This window comes from Dendrobates tinctorius, unplaced genomic scaffold, assembly GCF_039654945.1.
Source record: "Dendrobates tinctorius isolate UK_male_01 unplaced genomic scaffold, ASM3965494v1 ptg000165l, whole genome shotgun sequence".
Lineage (NCBI taxonomy): Eukaryota > Metazoa > Chordata > Amphibia > Anura > Dendrobatidae > Dendrobates > Dendrobates tinctorius.
This window is the reverse complement of record NW_027361832.1, coordinates 25,831,019-25,856,620: the sequence shown is the minus strand read 5'-3', so window position 1 is coordinate 25,856,620 and position 25,602 is coordinate 25,831,019. Positions and strand designations below refer to the sequence as shown.

The following is a 25,602-nucleotide window of genomic DNA, read 5'->3' as shown; positions in this document are numbered from 1 at the left end:
TGGGATTGCTTTTAAAAAAGCAGTTTGCAGAGCAGTGGGTAAACAGCAATGCAGCTGTCAGGAAGCCTTAGAAGGCAGCCTAACAACCAACACCGCTGATCCACCACAATATAGCCTCCCCTTGCACTGCACACACAGTGACTGGTGTGTTGTACAGGCAAAATCGCTAGCAGCAGAAGCAGTTTTTTTTTCTTCTTCCCTGCCTAACGCTCTCCCTACAGAATCAGCAACCTCTCCCTATGCTAAGATCGGCAGAAGATGGCGGTCGGCGTGCACGCCCTTTTATAACCCCTGTGACGCCCAGCAAAGCAAGCCAATCACTTGCATGCCCTTCTGAAAGATGGTGGTGACCCCTGCCTATGTCATCACGTTGCCCACAGTGTCTGTGGATCCTGATTGGCTGAAAAAGAGTGCAAAACAAACTTTTGAAAAGCGACTTTGGCGCGTAAGTCGCCGACCTCGTGGCCGACCTCATCCTAGGGTCGGGTTTCGTTTCATGAAACCCGACTTTGCCAAAAGTTGGCGACTTTTGAAATTTTTCGACCCGTTACGCTCAACTCTAGTTATTATGTGAAGGATTCTATGGCTCCATGTTCTTCAACAGTTTTTCATCTAGAAACTACCAAAAAAAATCACAACCCTATAGTCACCATGTATACATAAGTGAATAATGGATATACAATGGCTTTGTGCAGCCATCTAGTCCACGCCTTCATGCAGATGCAGCCAAGCAAGCACACAGCAGTCTGCGACTTTGGAAGCCCCGGAGATGCACTTGGAAGAAGAGAGAACTAGAAACCCCCATTATATCCTAAAACAAGCCATGTATGGTCACACTGTGCGGTTGTAACTCGTCTCCCATTCTGCTGGATATCAGGCCTACATGTCTGCAAGAAGTGTTCACTGTTTATATAAAGTTCCCGGACAGGCCAGGCCGCACAGATAACAATGTTAATGTATCTGTCCTCTGTACATGCACATATCCCAGATGAGACCAGCAAACCTTCTGGAGAACAAGATATAATAGGGTCTGCAGTGTAAAATACATAGCATACCAAACACCCTAGGATAAAGAAACTGCAATGTAAGGAACCGAAGGAAACCATATTCAGAGTTTCTATTCTTAATGGGGTATTCTGGTAGGATGATCAGATACCCTCAAGATGTCGGTTGTAAGCCGGGATCACACATGCGAGAAACTCAGATGAGTCTTGTATCGTAATACCCAGCACTGTCGCCGGCACTCAGGAGCGGAGCGTGTGGCTCCATAAAGATACATGCAGCCGCACGCTCCGTTCCCGAGTGCCGGTGGCAGTCCCGGGTATTGACGTGCGAGACTCGTCCGAGTTTCTTGCATGAGTGATCCCGGCCGTAGTCTGATCTCTGGGACCTCAACAAATCGCCAGAATGGGGTACATTTAACCCCATCAAAATCGAGAACACACAACTGTTGCTCCCTTCATTAACCTAAAGCTGCAGATGGAAAGCCCTAGGTTATGTGCACACACGGTCCAGTGTCGGACTGGGGTGCCAAAGACTCACCTGTAACCAACTCCATGGCCCCACTTTTCAGCTACATGCAAATGTGAGATTATCTTCTATCACAAATTTATATAACAATGATAGATTGTAGATTGTAGGTAGAATTTTAAATTAAAAAGATGCTGCCTTTGACTGTATACAGTGATTCCACTCTTGCACAGTGGCCCACCGGAGGATTCTCCTGTGGGCCAGTCCATGCCTGTGCCCACCTTTAGCAGCAGATATTTCTGCTGCAAAAACTACAAAACTAGAGTTTTGGTAGAAAAAACACTGCATAAAATATACACGTTTTTCATGCACCTTTATGGTTTTTTCCCCCATTTATCTGAATGGGTAAAAAATACTACAAAACTGATGAAAGGATTGACAAGTTGCAGATTTTAAAAAATAAAGCTGTAATGGTTCAAATCTGCAAGGAAAAAAATAATCAGATTTCAAAAATCCAATTCACTTTGCTGATACTGTAAAACACTATATTTTTCTGCGGCAAAAATATCCAGAAAAAACGTTGCAAAAATGCAACCCGTGAACAAGCCCTTAGATTGTTTTATCAAGAACTGTCATTTAGCTGACATCAATCTCTCTTGACTCCCCCTAAGCAATGAACTCTCGGTAGATCTTTCATGTGTTGTTTTTAATGGTGAAAGTGGCTTGTCACACAGAAATAGAACTGAGTGTTTGAATACACACTGCCCATCCCTTCTTTCCTCCAAAATCATTTGTTGGGTTAAAATTGGGCCCCATCTAGCCAATATCAGAAGGTTTGGCTAACAGCTCCAATACACATTAGACTAATGTTCGCTGAACACATTGATATCAACAGACTCGGCCAATAGTCAAATGTATATGGGGTGCCCCAACAGGAGAATTAAGGGCCTGGAATGTTTGATTACGGACTGCCGATCCTTTTGTTCACTAAAGATCAGCTGCCGCCAGAGATGTCTGGCAGCAGCTTTTGCATAGAGAACACGGGAGTACTCGGCTGAGCAAATGCTCCAGTGTACAGGAGAGTTCGGAGAGAAAGCAATCGGTTGAACCATCGTTTGGCCAACAGCTATCGAAAGTGTATGGTGGAGCTTTAGGGTATATGGCTACCTTTAGTACTAGGACTCATGACCTAATAAGCATAGTTTTGCCTCATGATTGATAGCATAGACGGAAAAAAAATGAGTGGTATTATGGGTGAAGTCAGGAATCATATGTCCACTGCCATGAAGAATAATATACCAGATAAGAATCACAGGCAGGCGGTCAGGTTCTTGTAAGTGCAGGATGTTTGCTCTCCATCTAAGTGACCCAGGAGGATTCCTTCACATAAGAGTGCAGTGTACACAGAGGAATTAATCCCTCCATTAGCCACACTTTACTATCAAATATCTATAGGGCAAAATAGATTGGATTTCAATTTTCCGAAAATGAGCTACACAAAGGCCTGTCCTCTTTAGCAGAGACTTCCCAGTGATGTATGGGTTAGGTAAGACACTGATGGGGAAGTTAGTGTCCCCCCATCGAAGAGGTGATGTATTGTTGGGTACAAGTGTGAAAGAAGTGCTGCTAATTTGTTTCTTGCTAAGGCAACTTTCAAAATAAAATTTGTGTAGCGTTTGCTGTTGGTAACTCCTTTTTACCTTTGCAGAATTGTCAATCAATCTCCGCGCTCTAATTTATTAAATTTAGATTTTTGTTGCAAATTTATTTGCGAATTGCATCTCAGCAGATGAAGTTAGCGACAAATATCTGCATCGGCATACTGTGGCTCTGGAAATCTGTAACAGGCCAAAGATTCATGGTGGATTGTTTACGATGCGTAAGATTTGTTAAACCCCCATTCTCTTGTATTGTTCTGCTTTATCTGCAGAATTTCAGCTACAGACAATAAAATTTAGTGGTAAATTACAGACCAATACAAGGAATGGGGAATATTGAAACAGACATTTATTCTAATCTGCTGCGCGCCCCGTGAGTGCACCCGGCTTTGTATTGCTGCAGTTGCGTCTATACAAGATGGTACACGGTTTTCCAATCATGCAATTCAGTTTTCTTTTTTGTGTTTTTGATGTTCTTATTTTTTACAAGAAATAATTAAAAACAATTCAGATTTTGAAGCCAAACATGGATTTTAAACAGAAGAAACCTATGTACCGCCAAAAAAACTGCAACAAAGCTTCAACAGGTAAAAAAGCAAAAATGGAAAAAGTATAACTGAAAGATCTGACTACACCGTATGTTTGTAGTCTGTAACCATGGTAATGCATAAGCCTTCATAGGAGGGAGCTACAGGCATTTTTGTAAATTGTAGATGCAGCAGGATAATAAAAAAAATGCTTGTGAAAGAAGAGGACGGAGCCTTTAACATGAACCAGTAAAATTTGCACAGGACAAGCAGTTTTCAGAATCATTTTTCTAATTCTTCCAGGGAATAAATAGCTGCTCAAACTGGCATAAGGCTGTGTTCACACGTCCAGTGATCGTCTGTTAGGCCGGGGTCACACTAGAGAGGAATACGGACGAGTGAGAGGCGTTAAAAGCACGCATTACACACAGACAAATGATTCTCTATGGGGTAGCTCCCAACAGCCGTATATTTCTCGTCTGTATTCTACGGTCCGTGCCAATCGCAGCATGCTGCGATTGTCAGCATACTACGCCCGTAGTACACCAATGGAAGTCTATGGGTGCGCTAAAAATACGGATTACACACGGACCACACGTGTGACTTGCGAGAAATACGCACCCAGTGTCCTTTAGAAAAGCCGGCAATTCAGTGCACGATACAGTAATCTCACACTGACAGGTTTAATAAAGAAACGAAAGAATAGATATATATACACATAGAAAATATATATATATATGCATTCTATGTGTCTATATCTATTCTTTGCTTTCTGTTAGAAACCCTGTCATAGGGCTCCATTATATGTCCATTTTGCAAGCCTGCGAGAAAATCTCTGCATACGGATGCCATACGGATTACATACGGATGCTTACATGCACAAAATACGCGACCACACCTTGCTTACGGATGACATACGGAGCACTATTTAGGGGCCATTCATCCGTATTACGCATGTAAACTACGGACCGTATTTTGCGTCAGTTAGTGTGACCCCGGCCTTAGAACGGATCTAGCAGCAATCAGATGACAATATAGTTGTGTAGACACAACTTTGTCAAGCTAGAAAAAAAAAAATCTAATTTCAAATTAATCCGTTTTTTTTTTTTAATTGAAGTCTATGGAAAACGGATCAGTTAAATAGCCATCTGAAAGTGATCCAGTATGTAAAAAACAGATCCTTTTCAAATGGAAGAAAAACTGATGGCTAATTAATGGATCAGTTTTAAACAGACTTCAATGTTAAAAAAATGGATTTAGTTGAAATTTGTTTTTGGTTTTTTTTGTTTTTTTGTCAGCTACTTGCTGCTGGATCCGTTCTATCGGATCATTACTGGACATGTGAACACAGCCTAAAGGGCCTGTCACACTAAGCGATATCGCTAGCAATATCGCTATAATGTCACTGGTTTTTGTGACGTTATAGCGATATTGCTAGCGATATCTCTGTGTCTGATACTTACCTCCGACCGGCTCCCCCGCTGTCCGTCGCTGATCGCGCGAGAACGTCCAGGACTGTTTCTCGTCGTCAGCTTCCTGCTGGGCTTCCTGCTGTGATGTCGAGCGACGAGCGTGGATGTGGGCGGGAGGACGTCAGGATCGCCTAGTGTGACAGGTAAGTAGCGACCCCCGACCCCAGCGAAGTCGCTGGTGAGATCTGCCTGTGTGGCAGCTCACTAGCGACCACTTAGCGATGCACCAGCGATCCTGACCGCGTCATATCACTGGTCGGGATCGCTGGTACATCACTAAGTGTGACAGTACCCTAAGATGTTAGATAGCAAGAAATACAGGGGCAGATAAGGTATGTGCACACATTGAGTATTTGCAGCTGATATTTATACCCCAAAACTCAGAAAATAAGCATGAAAAACGCTGAGTAAAATGCGCATTTTTTTATGCTTTTTCCCACCAATTCAATGTGTGAAAATGCTGCAAAAACACTGAAAACATTGACATGCTGCAGACTTAAAAAAAAAACCGATTTGATAGTTCATATTTCCAAGGAAATATATAAACAGCATGTGCGTGATATTTCAAAAATCTCACTCACTTTGCTGGTACTGTAAAGTACAGGGTTTTTTACCCTTGAAAAAAATGTCAGAAAAAAAAAAGAGCTGAAAAGAAGTGCAGCGTGTGAACAAGCCCCTGGAATTTCTTGATGTGGTACTAGTAAAATGTTCCAAATGTATATTAATAGGTGTAAGCCTCTTAATAAAGCAGCTGCATCTTCAGTCGTCCTTATGCTAGTGATGGCCCACCGATCCCAGGTTAACGTTGGCCACCTAATGCTTACAAAATAAATCACATTTAGGCTGTGTGCCCACTTAAGCGTTTTTTTGCGGTTTTGAAGCGTTTGTCCCGGTCAAAACACTTCAAAAACGCATACAAGAAGCATCCCATTCATTTTAAATGAATTCCGCACTTTTTGTGCACATTGATGCGTTTTTTTCCACGAAAAAAATGCTTTGCGGGAAAAAACGCAGCATGCTCATTAATTTTGCCGAAAAGTCCATGTTTTTAGCTATTTCCTATGAGACAGAAGATGCGCGGAAGAAAACGCATCAAAAACACGCGTTTTTTGCACAAAAAAAGCACGAAAAACAAACGCACAAAAAACGCGCGTTTTCTGGGAAGGAGTCCGGTTTTGAAGCAGAAATTTTCTGCTTACATGGGCACATAGCCTTAAAACAAAATATGCAAATTTTAGTACAATTATGAAGTACGACAAAATTTGCCCATTTTTATAACACAAATACGGTGCAAATCCAATGTTAGGTTTCCCCATAATTCTGTCTTTCCAAATTGCTGCTTTTAATTAGTAATTCTACTTTGTGCAACAGACTGAGTGATAGCAAATGTTCTGCCATGTTGGATTTTTTGATCAGCAGGCGGGCAATTTATGGTAAGAAAGGGCAAAATATAAATTGCGACATGCTTTCTCCTGATAAAGGCCGGGATCACAAATGTGAGGAATACGGCCGAGTCTCGCATGTTAATACCCAGCACTGCCGCTGACACTCGGGAGTGGAGCCTGCAGCTCCATGTATTGCTATGTGGCCGCACGCGCCACTCCTGAGTGCCGGCGGCAGGGCCGGGTATTAACATGCGAGACTCGGCCGTATTCCTCGCATGTGTGATCCCGGCCAAACTCTTTCAATCATAATATAGGTTGGGTCCATTGGCGTAATTAAAAGCTTGTGGGCCCCAATGCAAAGTCTCCAACAGGGCCCCCCAATGATCACTAATCTTTAATAGGAATAGTATTTTCCTATGGGGCAAAGAGATCTTTGAGGCTCCTCTAGTCTCCAGGGCCGGGGTGCGATTGCAAACCCTGCACCTATTATAGTTGGGCCTCAGCATCTCTGCCACTAGTGACTTTTGGTACGACAGACATAAAAATTAATAAAAAATTACCCACTTTTACTTCTGCAATCATCTGTCCAGCTTCTGCTGCCAGTTTTGGCTGGTTGCTTGTGGCTTTTTGTACCTTATTCCTTGTGCAATTTTGTTAAGCCATTTGTTTTATTGTTGGTCAATACATACAGATTTCTCCATCCACGCCAGCTTAAAGAGCATGCTGATCTTTAAAACAAACCCTTGTATATAAATTAATGACTATAAAACGCTGACTCAAAAGGATCGTCTTATATTTGTTCTTTAGAAGCCCATCGCATCCCTGCCTCCTCAGTGGGGGGAGGGTACACGCTTCTGAAGACACTGGCCCGAAATGTGCACTCTCCAATGCTGCTAGCATCGAAAGCTTTGCCTCTGAACCATTAGGCTGTGTGCACACGCTGCGGATTCCACTGCGTTTCCGCAGCGGTTTTGGCCGCTGCGGACCCGCAGTAGTTTTAGCTGCGGTGTACAGTACCATTCAAATGAATGGTAAACAAAAAACGCTGTGTAGACGGTGCGGAAAAATCCGCGCGGATTTCCTGCGGTTTTGAAACCGCAGAAAGAAGTGACATGTCAATTCTTTCTGTGGAATCCGCAGCGGGTTCCTATCTCCACCATTGTGGAGATGGTGAATCCACAGGACCAAACCGCAGGCTAAACCGCAGATAATCCGCAGGTCTTTTGACCTGCGGTTTATCTGCGGTTTTTGCAAAATCCGTGCGGATTAATCCGCAGCGGATTCCGCAGCGTCTGCACACACCCTTAGAGAGGCAAGGAGATCTAAAGATGAGCAGATTCATCCATTAGGTGGGCTTCAGAGCAATGCTTGCAAGCTGTATCGCAAATGCCTTGCAAGTCCATGCTCCTTGCGGCCTTGCCAAGGAAACAAGCTACTGGAAAGGTGGTCGGTAACCTAAGCAACGAGCTGTAAACTATGAAATATAACATCCCTTTGTGCTTGAGTTTTTTCAAGCGCTCTAACTCTATAATTATATTAAAAGACCTATTTTCTAATTCATATTATCTAATTGCAGCCAGTGATAACCAGAGCTGCATTCACAGTTCTGCTGGCTGTTACTGAAAAGTCAGTACGCTTGTTGTCACACAATGGATGATGGGGAAGGAAGAACTTGATCCAGGTTCTGATCCCCAGTTCAAAGAGACGTGGTTTAAAATCATGAAGTCTTTATTTCCAGAAGAGTTAAAATTCAATAGAGAAATTCAAAAACACAAAATATAGTGTGGTAGAGCAGCTCTCTCAGCTGGACACAGAAGTAAAAACGGAACACTGTTTCTTTAATAACGTGCTTGGTTTATTAAAGGCAGCATAAACTAAGCTGGGAAAAATAAACACGGCCCTCTGGGCAAAACATCAAAGCAGAAAACAAAAACACAGTCCTTCTCCTAGCGGGGATCAGCCCGCTCACGGTTAGCAATGTCCATGGCTCAGGTCCTTAACACACAACACAAAGAACAGAACCGTTGGCACAACCATGTTGAAGTGGTGCACAAGTAGGTTCCCAATCTGTGAACTTCTATGCATAAAGACTTGGCACACACAGGTGAATTTCAAATGCAGAAAGGTAATTTAATGTGGTACAGCACATACATACAGACGTTTCAGTCTATGACCTTCATCAATGTACTGTGGGAGAGTAGTAAAAGTGGTATAATTACATAAAGAATTAAATAAAAAATAAGTATGTACAAGATTTCTGGGTAGTCAAGATTCAAAACATGATATAATAATGTACAGAGACATCAAGCACATTATAGCACAGTGCACATGGTAGAAACAAGGAACACAGACAAAATGTAAACCAAAATGAATCTACAGAGAGAGGCACATACCAAAGCGTTGTACTGTGAGCTCTTAGTGGCAGGGCCTGGGATATGAGAAAACAAATCTGCTTAGAATGAGTCAAAAGTGCTCAGTGGAGAGTGTATGTAAACAAGGAGCTGGAAGGGTTACATACCAAGAGGTGCGGAGGCACAAAGAGCCGTCTCTCTAAGAGAGGAAATAACAAAATGCGGCTAAATAGGGGTTCATGCTAAGATGTAGCACATTAGAATCGGTGAATGGAGTGCCCGTGATATCTTACCATTGCTGCAGGGGCGTTCAGTATAGCGAGTCTGTGGCGCTATACTGTGAAGAGCGACAGGGTTTATAACCCTAGCCAAGAAGGTGGCCGGGCGGAAGTGCGCAACTGGAAGTAGGCCGGCATGCGCTCCACCGACGTCATAATGCGCTCCAGGCGCTGAGTGATGGTGGAAAGGGGGGGCGTGAGCAGGGCACGCCTATCTGGGTACGCTCTAACATACTATTGGATAAGCCAGATTACATAGAGGTGCGGTGACGTGTGTCTACTGTCATGGTTAGTAAAAGGACTAAGGAAAAAGAAAAAGCGCAATAGGGTCTTATCTGGGTGGAAAACGGAATAAAGACTGATGAAATCTACTCACCCTTTCCAGGAAAGATATAGGCATATAGACCAATGCCAGCTTGCTGCACACCCGAAGGTCCACAACGTGACCACCAATATAGATCCTTTTGGATAGAATATTAATCTCAGGCTTAATGTGCGCTGCTGGACCAGATAAAATTACTACCAAATGAGAAGTTTAACCATTTATTTTCCCAACGCGTTTCAAAGTGTGAACCACTTCTTCCTCAGGGGATGACATGTAGTGAACAGATACAACCTTCTCTGGTTAAATACATACAGTGTTTGAATTTAGGCACCAAAGAAACATGTGATGGAAGGACAAATGTCAAAGTTCAAGGGTTAATAGTGCGCTAAAATGCATTTACATTTATTCTTATTAATTCTCATTTTAACCCTTTTGTATTCATGTTACAGATAGTGTATTTGAAAGAAAAAAAGGGAATAGGAAAAAAAGAAGAAAACGAAATCTTCCCCAGTCTAGTGGTAGTGACTCTTGTCTATGACACCTTTTGTCAGCGAGTTCGTTTCACCCTCCGTGTAATCTTTTTTCGGTACATGGAAGTTGTTTCTTCTTTTTTTCTTCTTTTTTTCCTTTTCCCTTTTTTTCTTTCAAATACACTATCTGTAACATGAATACAAAAGGGTTAAAATGAGAATTAATAAGAATAATTGTAAATGCATTTTAGCGCACTATTAACCCTTGAACTTTGACATTTGTCCTTCCATCACATGTTTCTTTGGCGCCTAAATTCAAACACTGTATGTATTTAACCAGAGAAGGTTGTATCTGTTCACTACATGTCATCCCCTGAGGAAGAAGTGGTTCACACTTTGAAACGCGTTGGGAAAATAAATGGTTAAACTTCTCATTTGGTAGTAATTTTATCTGGTCCAGCAGCGCACATTAAGCCTGAGATTAATATTCTATCCAAAAGGATCTATACTGTCATGGTTACCAACACAGCGCTGGTGCAGGAAGTGCCGGAGTGTTAGGCCGGGGTCACACTAGAGAGGAATACGGACGAGTGAGAGGCGTAAAAAGCACGCATTACACACGGACCAATGATTCTCTATGAGTTTGCTCCCAACAGCCGTATATTTCTCGGGCGTATTCTATGGTCCATGCCAATCGCAGCATGCTGCGATTGTCAGCGTACTACGCCCGTAATACGCCAATCCAAGTCTATGGGTGCGCAAAAAATACGGATTACACACGGACCACACATGTGACTTGCGAGAAATACGCACCCGGTGTCTTTTAGCAAAGCCGGCAATTCAGTGCGCTATACAGTAAACTCACACTGACAGGTTTAATAAAGAAAGAAAGAATAGATATATACACAATAGAGTACACATATATATATACACATGTCATTGTGACATATATATATATATATTTATATTTCACAGAGTTCTTCATAGCAGAATAGCCGCTAATTAACTCTATCAAATAATTCCCCAACCTGACATGAAATGACACATGGTTTACATTCAGTAAAGCATTTCATTTCATGTTTTTTTTATATGTCCTTGACTAATAATTAGATGAGGGTTTGTGTGCAAAATTTGGGAGTTGTAGTTGTTATTTTAAGGGGTTAATTCTTTGTTAAAAAATGCGTGGGCTTCCCATTGCCCTATATTGGTGGCGAGTGGGTTAATCTAACAAAGGGTTAATGTCACCATTCGATTGTAAGGTGACGTTAACCCTTTGTTAGATTAACCCACTCGCCACCGCTACAGGGCAATGGGAAGCCCACACATTTTTTAACAACGAATTAACCCCTTAAAATAAAAAATACAACTCCCAAATTTTGCACACAAACCCTCATCTAATTAATTATATGTCGGGTTGGGGAATTATTTCATAGAAGCCGGCAAGTTAATTAGCGGCTATTCTGCTATGAAGAACTCTGTGAAGTACAAATATATATATATATATATATATGTTTGTCACAATGACATGTATGTATTTATATATCTAGACATATAGATAGATAGATAGATAGATAGATAGATATATACATGTATTCTATGTGTCTATATCTATTCTTTCGCTTGTGTTATAAAACCTGTCATAGGGCTCCATTATATGTCCATTTTGCAAGCCGGCGAGAAAATCTCAGCATACGGATGCCATACGGATTCCATACGGATGCTGACATGCGCAAAATACGCGACCTCACCTTGCTTACGGATGACATACGGAGCACTATTTAGGGGTCATTCATCCGTATTACGCCTGTAAACTACGGACCGTATTTTGCGCCGGTTAGTGTGACCCCGGCCTCCGGCTAAGTGCACACACTTCGGATTGGTCTGCGGATTTTTATAGGTAAAACCGCAGGTAAAATACCTGCGGTTTGGCCTGCGGTTTGCCACCTGGACAATGGAATAGGTGGCAAACCACAGCAGAATCCGCAGAAATAATTGACATGTCAATTGTTTCTGCAGATTCAAAACCGCAGCTTTTCCGCAGTTAAATATCCGCAGCGTGTGCACAGCAGAATGTTAATCCCATAGGATAACATGCTACTGTACACTGTCTGCAGAACTGCTGCAGTTCTGCTGCAGTCAAAACCGCAGCGGATCCGCAGCGTGTGCACATAGCCTTAGGGTAAAGCAGTGGAGTTTCAGTGCTCCGGTGATGGTGATTCAAACAATTCATAGTGGTTGGTTCTGAAATAGAGATAGATACAATTAGTGTCATGAATATAGTATTATAACATTATGGTCTGATCACATATCAGATTACAATAACCTTATGATAAAAGGAATGACTGCACATCATACTCCTTGTTTAACCCCTTAGGTGCCAGGGTATTGAGCTCATGGATCCAGTAGGCCTCTCTTCTTTTTAATAGATTGGCTAGGGATATAAACCCCGTCGCTCTTCACAGTATAGTGCCACAGACTCGCGGCGGATACCGCGTCCACTCGCTATACTGTGAAGAGCGACAGGGTTTATAACCCTAGCCAATCTATTAAAAAGAAGAGAGGCCTACTGGATCCATGAGCTCAATACCCTGGCACCTAAGGGGTTAAACAAGGAGTATGATGTGCAGTCATTCCTTTTATCATAAGGTTATTGTAATCTGATATGTGATCAGACCATACTGTTATAATACTGTATTCATGACACTAATTGTATCTATCTCTATTACAGAACCAACAGCTATGAATTGTTTGAATCACCATCACCGGAGCACTGAAACTCCACTGCTTTACCCTAACACCCCGGCACTTCCTGCTCCAACGCTGTGTTGGTAACGATGACAACAGACACACGTCACCTCTATGTGATATCATTGATGCCATTAGGCGCAGTGAAATATATCTCCCGTCCAGCACTACACCAGTAACTTCATCACATTAGGAAACAAAATCCTCTGTGATGGGGGAGTAGGAGAGGGGGGGGACACAAAAAAAGTGAGACACGTTTCTAACACAAATGTGTTCTAAGATTTGGTTTAAACCAATTTCTCTACTGACTTTTTAACTCTTCTGGAAATAAACAACGTCTTGGATGATGACAATTTTTCTAATTTTTGTACAGTCCTTGGGGCAAAAACATTTTGCAGAGTGCAATTTGCCATAACATGCTCTGTGCTGCCACTGAAAAAGAAAGAGTTCAGCTCGGAAACCTGCAGAACTGTAGTAATACAGTGTACAACTGATGGACACAGACAGAAAAGGGCAGCTGTGAAAGAACAAGAAATGGGCCCTCTCCAGTCTAAGAGCCCATCATAATGCACAACTAAAACTGTTTTGGAGGTTGAAATGAGCCCCCTAAACCTCTTGGGCCCCCTGAGCTCCAGAGGTTTCACCAATGATATGTGCACCCCCCACAGTCTACCTACAAAGTGACCTAACTTTTCATTTAGGCTAATTCTATATAAACTGTAAAGTTTTGAGTTTTACTTGTTACAGGGAAAAATTGTGGCAAAAAAGGAACCTAATCACTATTTTACAATTCTTACAAAATATGTTCTCTTGGTACTGATTTTCTGTCAGTTATCTCAAATATTACAATTAACATGACGATTATGCCAAAAGCACTATATATTATTTTACAGTCTCCAGTACACCTGAATTTGAATACATCCAAGCTTAACCCCATTTTTCTGCCTTCTTTTGGCAGGGTTGCAGAGATAGGATAAGGTCTTCAGTATCTTTGAATGAGGGGGAACTTAACCAGTCCTTAGACTGTATAATTAGGCATCTCAACTCTCACATATATGTAGGTGGAAGGGGCGAGGACTTCCTGTCTCGCTCCTCCATGTGGGGTCCTCATGCAGATAGCCAATTCCCTATCCATGGGCAGGCTATACTGGTTTGGGTTGTGGTCCGTAAACTTTTCCAGGTGCCTCCCTATGATAATCATACCCCTCTTTGGCATAACGGGACCCTTTCTAAATTAAGCGATCTGAAGATGGGCCTTTATGGGAAAGGGCGAGCTTGGCTTACCTGGGTCAGGTTTATGCATCCTTAAATCATACCAGGCTTTGAAGAAAGAGCACAATCTTCTGAACGGTTTACTTTTCTATTCCTTATAGATAAGGCATACCCCTTTACGCTCACTCCGAAGATGCTACTACTACCTTACGTGATTTCCCCTTTGGTCTGGGTGGTGTTGTTGGCTTCCTCCACCGCCCAACAGACACATATCTTACCTACACTCTGTTCTACTGATTGGAAGCACTAGATCACCTCATATGTGGGTGATATGGGATTGGGAGGTAGCCATAGGTTCTATGTCTGACGAACAATGGGAGCTTGCTTAGGAGATCCCAAAGTTGGGAGAGCCACACACCTCTACATCCTATATTGTACATATTATACCACAGCCAGAATGAGTAGGGTCCAGGGACATTGACTTTTAAGGGAAAGGAACAACACCTTTAACGGTGTAGCGGTCTAGAGTCTTCTTTCAACCCTAAAACTATAAATTATTGGGCTCGAGCTCTGTAGATTCTAAGTCGTCCTGTGGTGACTATTGCATTGCTTATTTCAATGCAAGTGAATAGCTGATCCTGGGACGGTGTAATTACGGAAATGTCTGCGGGGACAAGTGAGAGTTACAATTATTTTAGGAGAGATGATTATGGAAACTACAATAGCGCCCCCTGGTGCCAAGGCATGGAAGAGAGAAAAATCTCATCACAGCACCAAAAAGGTGCATTAATTTTGCATTAAATGTTTAATTGAATAGTTCAACAGTTAAAATTGCAAAAACAATGTTTCCTTCATTATTAGGTTTTTAGAAAAGTAATACCCTTTTCTGACAGAAGTGGCCATTTATATAATATCTGTAGTTAGTTCTTATTATTTTTGTCAGGGTATAGTGGTGAGTGTCTCTTTGTAATAAACCCTACGATTCTGGAATGCTTGGTGTCTATGTACGAGTATTGCTTGTAACGCGTAGAAATGTTCTGAAAAATACCAGCATCCTGCAAAATAAAACCCCAATTACACATTCCCTGATTGCAAATAGTCTCATACCGGAAGTTTTCTATCTCTGAACAGTTATAGCCGGGGCTGGATGGAAGCCTGTAAATGTGATCATTACTTCTGTCATTAGCGGAGTGCACTTCCTAGGTCAGGGTGGCTTCTGTGTTATTAGCTTTTTTTGCCTTAAAAAAACACAATGTCCCTGTCCTCCCTTATCAAACCCCCACTTCTCTTCATTATACCAAAAATCATATGGCCGGCTCCATTTCCCCACTGCGGATCGCCAAACCATTAATTTTCACTAAAAACTGTATTTGAGTGCCATTCTTATAGCTGTATGAGGGCACTGTAGTGCGTCTCAATAAATGCACCCCCTCTCGAAATCTACAGTCGTCCAAATGTTCAGTAAATGCTAATTATAATGTGTGCTGCACCAAAATGTCTTTATGTGAAAAGCCAAGAATAATCCTTTTAAAAAAAATTATATTAAAAGGGGTTGTCCAGCCCAGAACAACCCTTTATTAATGGCCCCATAAAAAATGTAGACTTTCCTACAAGACCACTGCTCATACCTTCTTTATTGCAGGGTGGGTGGAGGGGAAATCCTTGGACGGTTGGGACCTCCATCCATACAGAAGGAGTCTCTAAAAGAGACCTTTCGCTACATCAAGTCTATGTTCAGGCACAGCAGAAAATTTCCGCTACCGCTTTGGACACAACTCCGCAACGAATGCACAGATAGTGATTTCTTGCAGATTTGGTTGCGGATTTCACCCTACTACATATTGAAAGGGTGAAATACGCATTAAAAATGTGCAAATTAATGAGCACGCCACAGATTTGAAATTTGCACTGTGCTTTTCTTGCAGATTTGTTTTCCGCAGTGTATGACTGGGATTTTTAAGAACCCATTTACAGTGGAATGTAAAAGTTTAGGCACCCCTGCTCAAAATTACTGTAATTGAAGGGTTTTCCCATGAACAAAAGTTCACTTTATTCACTAGATCTTGGAATAATAAGAATTTCCACAATTGGATGTGATTAAAACAAATGTTCCTGTGCTGAGACAATCTGATACATTTGCCCCTGCTGTGTGCTGTGCAATGGCTGTGTCTGACCGTACAGGAACATGGGCTGATCATACCACAGCTCCTGGGCAGGGGAGGATTCAAAAGAGATTATACAGACAAGACAGTACGGGATCACAGCTTCTACAAATGGATAATGATCCTAAACACATGTCAACATCCACAATAGATGACCTCAAAAGGTGCAAGCTGAAGTTTTTACAATGGCCCTCACAGTCCCCTGATCTGAACATCATTGAAAATCTGTGGCTAGACCTCAAAATAGCAGAGCATGCAAGACGACCCAGGAATCTCACAGAAGAATTTTCCAAGAAAGAATTGATGAAAATCCCATAAACAAGAAGTGAAAGACTCTTGGCTGGCTACAAAAAGCGTTTACAAGCTTTGATACTTTCAAAATGGGGTGCTACTAGATACCATGCAGGTTGCCCAAACTTTTGCATCGGCCCATTTTCCTTTTTGTAAGTTTTAAAATGTAAAAGATAAAAGTATATATTTATTTTTTGTCTAAAATACAAAGGAAATGTGTCATCTTTAACTTTATGCCTTTTAGAGATCGTGTCATCTTTAACTTGCTTAACTGTTCACAATAACCGTATTTTGATCAGGGGTGCCCAAACATTTACATGCCACTTGTAGTGCAGCGGCATCCACGCTGTGAAGTGATGAGGCAGTGACCCAGGAAAGTTCCAAAAGTCTCTTTAACGCTCAGCTCACAAAAAATATACAGCACATGTTAACCTCCAGATCGCAGCCGGGATACATATCCTCCAGATTGCAACCAATAAACACGCCGGAACACCTCCGAGACCTGTTGCTGTGGGTGACTGCACCGCCATGAACGCTGTGGGTGCCAGGCCTTTCAGCTCCTTGTGCCTGTGTTGCCTCACACAGGTGTAGCTCTGCAGAGCCTTCTGCTCTGCACACTTGCTAGACCAAACTAATGCTGATTCTGACCCTGACACACCCAAAGCTTTTACTGCAAGGCTTTTAACTGGAATCTGTGGCCATGGGCCACATGGAAAGCCCGGGCCAGGGAAGGAAACAGACCGCACCACTACTGTGGGCGGCACGGTGGCTCTTATTGTCCCACCAAGGACAACATCTGCAAGGAGTTTGTATGTTCTCCCCATGATTGCGTGGGTTTCATCCGGGTACTCCGGTTTCCTCCCACATTCTAAAGACATACTAATAGGGAATTTAGATTGTGAGCCCCATCAGGGACAGTGATGATAATGTGTGCAAACTGTAAAGCGCTGCGGAATATGTTAGCGCTATATAAAAAATATTATAAAAAAGATTACCATCCTGTAGTCTCTTTCAAAAATAAAAGCCCAGCAGGTTTTCTTACATCTGCCCTGGACAAATAGCATGTCCAAGACCTATACTTACTTTTATTCTGCATTGCAATCACAGCTACGCCTGCACTCCCATGGCCTCAATACGCCTCCCTGTGAATCCTGGGGGGGGGAACACCCAGCGACCATTACATGTGACACCGGTCACTGCCTCACACACTGTACTTTTATTGTAAAGTAAATTGCTGCGGATTTACAATTGGGATCCACAGTGCAAATCAGCAAAAAAAATCCATGGCGCGTGAACTTGACCTAATTCTCCATGGGACTTCTGAATATAACCGCTCACAGCAATCGGCTATCTCAAGGAGTGCTATGGAGAATGAATGCAGCAGAGAGCGACCTACACTCCATTCAGACAGGGCTCTGATGAAACTAAGGCAATGAGAAAAAACTTTGTCCAGCTCCACGATGTAGTGAAAAATATTCTTTATTCACTCAATATAAATGAGGTTTAAAAGCCAGCATGAGTTACAAGGCATGCGATCGATCTACGCGTTTCGAGTGGCTAAGCACTCTTAATCATGGGTATCATGATTAAGAGTGCTTAGGCTAGTTTCACACTAGCGTTTATGAGCGCAGCGACAGCCTGCGCACGGCCGCCGCTAAGGCTAGTTTCACACTAGCGTTTATGAGCGCAGCGACGGCCTGCGCACGGCCGCCGCTAAGCCCCGCCCCTGCCGCGCCTACGCCGGTAGCTCCGCCCACCGGCGCATGACGCTGCATGCGCCCTGCGTCCCCTATCTTTATCACTGGGGGCGCAGGCCGTGCGCAGTATGCGTTTGGCGGCGCATGCGCCTTTTTGACGGTGCGCCGACGCAACCAAACTGCAGCAGGTTGTGTTTGGCGCAGGTCGGTGCACCGTCAAAAGGACGCATGCGCCCCCAAACGCATACTGCGCACGGCCTGCGCCCCCTGTGATAAAGATAGGGGACGCAGGGCGCATGCAGCGTCATGCGCCGGTGGGTGGAGCTACCGGCGGGGGGCGGGGCTTAGCGGCGGCCGTGCGCAGGCCGTCGCTGCGCTCATAAACGCTAGTGTGAAACTAGCCTTAGCCACTCGTTTTTTCTCATTGCCTTGGATTGTGCGCTTTGACACAGCGGTCTCGTGCTCCGATGTTGGAATGCTATGTCTGGTGAGCTGGATTTGTATCCTGGCTCTGATGAAACTCCCTTTTCTGTATTGGAGGTTATCCTAGCAATCACAGTCCTAACCCCAGCGATCAGCAACAGAACACATTTCCAGTAGATACGGAAGTTAATAAGTTCTATAGATGAGAATAACCCATTAATGGACTTTTAAGCATCTCTTTTCCTAAACTTTTTTTTTGTTTAAATAACTCAGTGCATGGCACAGTGAAATGAAATATCCACTAACTGTGGAACTAGGATGGTGGAAAGGATATAAGAACGACGTCTCCAGTTCCAGAAGGTACACTTGTTTCTGAAGATTCTTGATGTATTCTGTCTCAATTAATAAACACGTTTCCATTTTTCTGTTAAAAAAAGAAAATTAAATAATCAGAATTTTGATTATAGGAATTGTTCAGGTTGTCTACACTCACAGAGAAGTAGGCGGGGCGTAGGCGGAGCTTAAGGGAAGAAGTACGCAGCCCTACGCAGACCAGCCAAACACTAATGTGAACCCGGCCTTAATTGGAAAACTGCAATCAGATAAATACCAGATAGCACCTGGCCCAATGTTATACTATGGGGCAGTGCAGATCTCTGATTATTTTCTCATGGCGATTCAACATGAGAAAACAATGGCAGCATGCTGCAGGTGCCTCCGATAATCGGATTTCACGCACTCGTACAAGTCTATATGTACGCGCAGAGAATCAAAGGAGACATTCATTTCTCTCATGCGAGAGAATCGGATCACACTTGGATCAAACTCTGATCTTAGTGTCATTAGCATATTCAGCCTGATTCTCTTGCACAAAAGAATCAACGGCTGTGTGACCCCGGCCTTATAATGGAGATGGTTGAGAAAGACCACACTCAGGCCACACTCTGACTGTTTTTCTCGCATTTGGAAAAATCGGACATGTGAATGAGGCCTAATCCTTTCATTTTACATGGACAATTGCTACACTTCTCAGTTGCACTAATTTTGAAAAACCTGGCCCATTACAAGTCAATTACCAAGTAAAACTGGAGCAAACATAAAATTCCCAAAAAGAATCCTACCTTCCACTTTTCTTCACTAATTTCACGCATAACTCGGAGTAACTCTCGACTCTGCCCTGTCGTCTCAACTCAAAAATATTTCCAGAATCCGTCCCTTCCTCAGCCCTCAATCTACTAAAACTCTTGTACATGCCCTCATCATCTCCCGCCTTGACTACTGCAACACTGTCCTCTGTGGCCTCCCTGCTAACTCTCTTGCACCACTCCAGTCTGTCCTCAACTCTGCTTCCCGACTAATCCACCTCTCTCCTCGCTACTCCCCTGTCTCTCCCCTCTGCAAATCCCTCCACTGGCTCCCAATTCCCCAACGAATCCAGTTCAAACTACTAACACTGACCTACAAAGCCATCCACAACCTGTCCCCTCCCTATATCTCTGAACTAATCTCCCAATATCTTCCCTCACGTAATCTTCGATCCTTCCAAGACCTCCTACTCTCCTTCACACTTATTCGTTCCTCACACAACCGCCTCCAAGATTTCTCCCGAACATCCCCCATCCTCTGGAACTCCATGCCTCAACACATCCGGTTATCCACCACCCTCGGATCCTTCAAACAGAACCTGAAAACCCATCTTTTCTGAAAAGCTTACAGTCTGCAATAACCATTATACCATCTCACCACCACCCGAGCTGCCACCTCATCACTACCAGAGCTGCTGCACCCCCGACCTTCTGTCTCTTCCCTACTATCCCGTAGAATGTAAGTCCGCAAGGACAGGGTCCCCTCCTCTCTGTACCAGTCTGTCATTGTAAATTTGTTTACGGTTAACGATATCTCTAACTTTGTATGTAACCCCTTCTAATGTACAGCACCATGGAATTAATGGTGCTATATAAATAAATAATAAAAATAATAATAACTAACCTGGATTCCATTGCAGATTTCAGATCCATAATAGTAAGAGATTTCCTCATTGTTTCTGGATATAAAATAAAAAGAAATATCTGAAATGATAATATCATTGTTATGTCTGTATAAGCACACTCACTCGGGTAATGTACAAACCAAGAAAGACAAACACCGAACCCAACAGGTCCCCGTTCAAACTAGGAAAGTCCTTATTTTGACCCTGATTTGTCCCTGCCTGACCACAGAGGCTGGCACCACAAGTATACACAATAGCGCCCCCATAGGCCTATGACCATATTCACACAGACACATAGAAAAGACAAGAAAATAAGAACCACACAATGTGGAAAACCTCCCAGACCCCAAGAATAAAACAAAGGATAGGGTACTGGGGAGGAAGACACACACAAGCAAACCATAGGAAAAGCAACTTAGATTAACCAGGTAAAATAATCCCTAGCTGAGGCGCTGGCTCTCCAAACACCATCTGTCTTGAAATATAGCCAGCAAAGATGCAGGTACAAGGTGAGTATAAATAGCTCCTCCCAAGATGTGGTAGGACAGAACCAAATTGGGAAATGAGACACTTGAATAGATTCAAACCAAAGAAATGAAAGACAAAAGAACCATCAGCAGTTGGACAGAGACCAAACAAGCAGTGGCTCAGCAGATCAGCAGAATGAGAAACTGACAACACAGCAAAAGGTACCAAATATTGAGGCATGATAATCACATTATGACTGGTGTAAATTTGCACTTAGATTTTGCTGATTTCTTTCACACATTGGTTAAAAAATCAATTCAATCATTTTCTAAGCACAACGTGAGAGACATATTATGCTAAAATTTGTACCAAAAAACCTCCTTTATGAATTGCCCCACATTTATTATGTGTTCTAGACACTTTTTGCACCTTGTCCAGCAAGTGAGCGTGAGTTCGCTGGAAATGGAGCATGGCCTAAATGCAACCTCATGTGCCAAAAAATGTGCTAAAATTTTGGCACAAAGTAAGCCATTTAACAGACGATAAAAACTAAGGACCAGACACTTAGCGATGCATCGAATTTATCAAACATCATGAACAATTCTGATAAATTTGGCACATTTTATTATTGTTTATGCTATCTAGACCATATTGGTACCTGTACATAGCTCAAGAGAGTGGGTATGACAGTGTGGGGGATAGCATGAAGGGATGTTTTGGAGAATAAAAATGATCCTTAGACGGCTTAAAAAGAATCTAAAAGAAATAATGCACTGCCTTCAATTCCTTCACTTCCCTATCCGGTGCTCATCCATTCCCTGATGGTCTGTGTTTCTTTTTCCTGCCCGCTTGGCCATTCACTGTCCAAAGTGCTAATCGACCGCTGAGTGCTAGAAAAGTACTATAGATGCTGAGGATCAGGGAGGATATTATTTCTTCTATTCTGGGGATTTATTCTGATGGAATATAGGCTGAACTGGAGGGACAAATGTCTTTTTTTGGCCTTGCTAACTGTTATGTTACTATGTTATTCGTTTTTTTCACTTTGATTCACCAGAACACTCCTATAACCCCTTAAAGGAGTTGTCCGGTTAAAACAAGTTATCACCTGCCTGCAAAATAGGCGGTAACTTACTGATCAGTGGGTGTCCGACCGCCGGGACCTGCACGCATCAGCAGATCTGTGAACTTTTACCACCCCCCCCCCCCCCCGTTATGAAACAGCATGGCAGGTGGATCGCACGACTGCAGCTCTGTTCATTCTCTACAGGGCTGCCAGAAAGAGAAGATGGAGAAATTACTGTAAGTTCTCCATCTTCTCCGTACCTGTGCTGCGATTCTGTCGTGCAAGAGAATTGGATCACACTCAGACGACACTTGGATCAAACTCCGACTCATTAGCATAATCATCCTCATTCTCTCACCAGTGTGAGTGAACCTGCCAGCGCAGGACACCGCGCCATTAATTCCCTACGGGGCTGATGAGAGCTGCACTCAGCTATTTACGGAAGCCCCATAGAGAATAAATGGAGCACAGGGTCAGATTTCCAACCTAGGGTACAGCAGTGTAGGGGCAGTATACACAGTGAAAATAACCACCAAATTATTTACAAAATTTGCAAATAAACTTATTCAATGGGGTGGTGCAAATTACAGATTTCATTTCACTGACTGGATCTGAGTGTGAAAAAAAAAATCACAGCGTGTACGATTTTCCTCCAGAGATCGGAGGAGACTCACCCATTCAAGTCTACGAAAAAAAAAAACGGATATTGTATGTAGCCACAGTGTAGAATTAGATTTTTACGGATACACTGCAGTTCTGTAACATAGGAAACGTTAAATGGTCCGGTAACTGATGAAAGCTGCTGCTGTAAAAAACATTGTACACGTGCTCAGCGCCATAGAATAACACGGGGACAAGTACTATCAGTCAAAACAGCGGAGAGCAGCACTCGTCTGAGCGAGTCCTAACACTGAGTACTAGCCACATATATGCCAGCTCCGTAATGCGGGGGCTACACGCAGACGCCGTACACTGGTCAAGCGACCAAAAATGGCTATATGTTGCTGCCACGTGGCAACATAGTACAAGTTAATGGGCTACTGTGAAGAGTGACAAGCAAGTCACAAAAAGTCAGAAGCAGTTGGATTTTTGTAACTTGCTTGCTGCGGTGCCTGCGGGTCGCAATGCTACCTTTCACTTGCACTATGCTGCCATGGAGCAGTGGCATACAGCCAAAAATCACCTGTATAGGGCGATTTAGTGCCCCCACCATAAGTGTGCTCCCTTACATGCCCCATGAAGCCTTTTTTATGTTTCTGCCCTATTCTATCGGGAAACCACATATCTTCCAGGACATAACTGACATATTTTGAAGATTACATAACGCTATGCTTCCTGTATATAAAATGCACTAAGAAATGCATGCAAAGTGATACAAGGGACGGAGTAACTCAAGGCTACCAATCCGATTGCTGCTTACATTTCTTAAAGGTAAAATGATAAATGATAGCTCCAACCTGATTGGTTGACCTTTCCAACGTTCCCTTTTTATAATATTGCCCCGGTGAGCCATAAGTACAGTGTCAGTCAGGCACAGGACGCATGCGGTCTCTCCACGCACTCACCAGCCATTCCTAGCCGCAGTCACGGGAGCATAGCTGTCAGTTGTGAGAGAACGGATCGGCCGTCACCATGGCAACATACACAAAACAGCGTTGCTGCTAGGTGGAGGCTGCGTTACGGCGGCCATTTTGGATGTGGGCAAACGAACCGGCCAGGACTGCAGAGAGGAGGGCGCGTCTGCTTAAAATGATAGTGAAGTTTCCTCAAGTGTTTTATAGGGAAGGATTGGACGGAAGGGTTTACTGAAATGAAACCAGCGGCGTTATCAGAGTGACTGGAAAGTGAAGGATCAGCCCATGCTGGACATGTGTAATGGAGATGGGAGTAATAATAAAAAACAGCAATACTTCCATTGTTTCTTGTATTTCGTCTGCGCAGTAAAAAAAAAAAAAAAAAAAGACTTTATTTTTATTAAGGGTCCATACGGTAATGATACCAAATTCATGTAGTGTTTTACGGTTTTACTACCGTGACCCTCCGCCTGATCAGCGTTTTTGTCTTTCGCCTTCCTCTGTAACCTTCCCATTTCTCCATGGGCGCAGGCCTTGCTTTCCGCAGGACGAGCTATGACACCATGCATTGCACTATACAATGTACTGGAGAGCAAGAAAAAAGTGAGAGCGGGGGATGAAGGGGTGAAGGAAATCGCCCTCCGCCATTGGGTTTTGTTTTTACCACTTTCATTGTGTGGTAAAAGTGTCCTATGTTCTAAAAACAAATGTCACAACTTTGTAACAAAAAAAAATAGTTTTGTATCGCTGTAGTAGTTTTAGGTGGATGACACCATACGGACGGGCTGTACTTTAACATGTATCATCAGGAGTATGGACAACTTTTTAAGAACTTTTTCTCCCATTTTTTGGCGGGAGCCGAGTTGACCAAAGTGCACCAGTTCTGTTGTTATCTTAGGCTACTTTCACACATCAGGTTTTCGGCGTCAGGCGCGATCCGGCGTCGTGCCGGAATGCCGGATCCGGCAAATGTTTTGTAAAACCTGAAGTGCCGGATCCGGTTTTCTGCCGGATCCGTCTAGTTCTTGACAGACAAAACCGGATCCGTCTCATCCGGTTCATCCGTTTTTCTATCCGTTTTTCTATCCGTTTTTCGACGGATTACGCCGGATCCGGTTTTTAAAATTGACCCTTGTGGCCTTCCGAACGGGATTGGCTACTGGAAAACTAGATATAGCATGTTCCTACAGCCCTTCTTTGACAGGTTGTAGAGAAGAAAGTGCAGGTTGGAGAGAAGAGCAAGTTACTGGCGAAGATGGATGTTGTCATTGGAAATATTACCACTAGAAGTTCTGTGACGGTTTCAGGGACAATTTTCCACTATACTTTATGTCACCTCAAGGCAGAGTACACTGGGATGACAGAGTGTGAGAGATTTTTGCCCTAAACTTGTGTACCTTCTGGACCAACAGTATATACCTTTGCCAACCAAAGTTGGCTATCTTGTCATGGTCTTACTATTTTTACCTTTAGGCCACAGGTGTGTACCTGGTTGTGTTTTATGCAAAGTATTTCACCTTTTAACAAAAGTTGTGTACATTGGTAGGAAATCACCAACAATAAACACAACTTTTTAGGTGAAATACTTTGCTTCAAACACAACCAGGAACACAACTGTGGCACAAAGCTAAAATTTACCCACAGTTATATACCTGGTTTTGAATACCTTTTTACCTTTGAAATACCCTGTATTTAACCTTTTTTTAAAACATAGTTCGCCGCAAAAAGAAATGACAGACAACCATTGTGAAACGATAATTTAACTTTTATTTAATTTTTTTTTTTTTATGTTTTTAAAGTGCAAAAAACTTTTTTAATAAAGGTTTTAAACCCAATGGGCATTTTTATTACAAAAAAAAACCATTACAACTCTGTGTACTGTGCGGTGGAAATACTGCTGGAGGGGCTGCGGGACACTTCGACACTGGGTGTGTGGAGAGAGGACTGGGATCGTGGTGGGGAAGGAACAGTTAGAGGTGAAGGTGTGGAAAAAGCTACAGAATGGGTGGACATGTGGGAGGCAGAAGAGGTGGTGGGC

At 43.0% G+C, this 25,602-nt stretch overlaps 1 protein-coding gene across 2 annotated transcripts in view; it reads right to left on the bottom strand.

Annotated features, from left to right (window-relative positions):
- Positions 1–23,632, bottom strand: part of LOC141053210 (uncharacterized) — an 85,635-nt gene extending 62,003 nt beyond the window's left edge. The window contains exons 1-4 of one of the 2 annotated variants that reach the window (XM_073550603.1): positions 23,556–23,632; positions 20,456–20,510; positions 18,801–18,890; positions 7,077–7,155 (exon numbers count right to left, since the gene is read on the bottom strand). In XM_073550603.1, the coding sequence (XP_073406704.1) occupies positions 7,077–7,155; positions 18,801–18,890; positions 20,456–20,510; positions 23,556–23,562 (231 nt within the window). In that variant the 5' untranslated portion in view covers positions 23,563–23,632. Of the gene's footprint in view, positions 1–7,076; positions 7,156–18,800; positions 18,891–20,455; positions 20,511–23,447 lie in introns of both variants that reach the window. The other variant, XM_073550604.1, reaches the window with a different exon arrangement.
- Between the last annotated feature and the right edge of the window lie 1,970 nt (positions 23,633–25,602).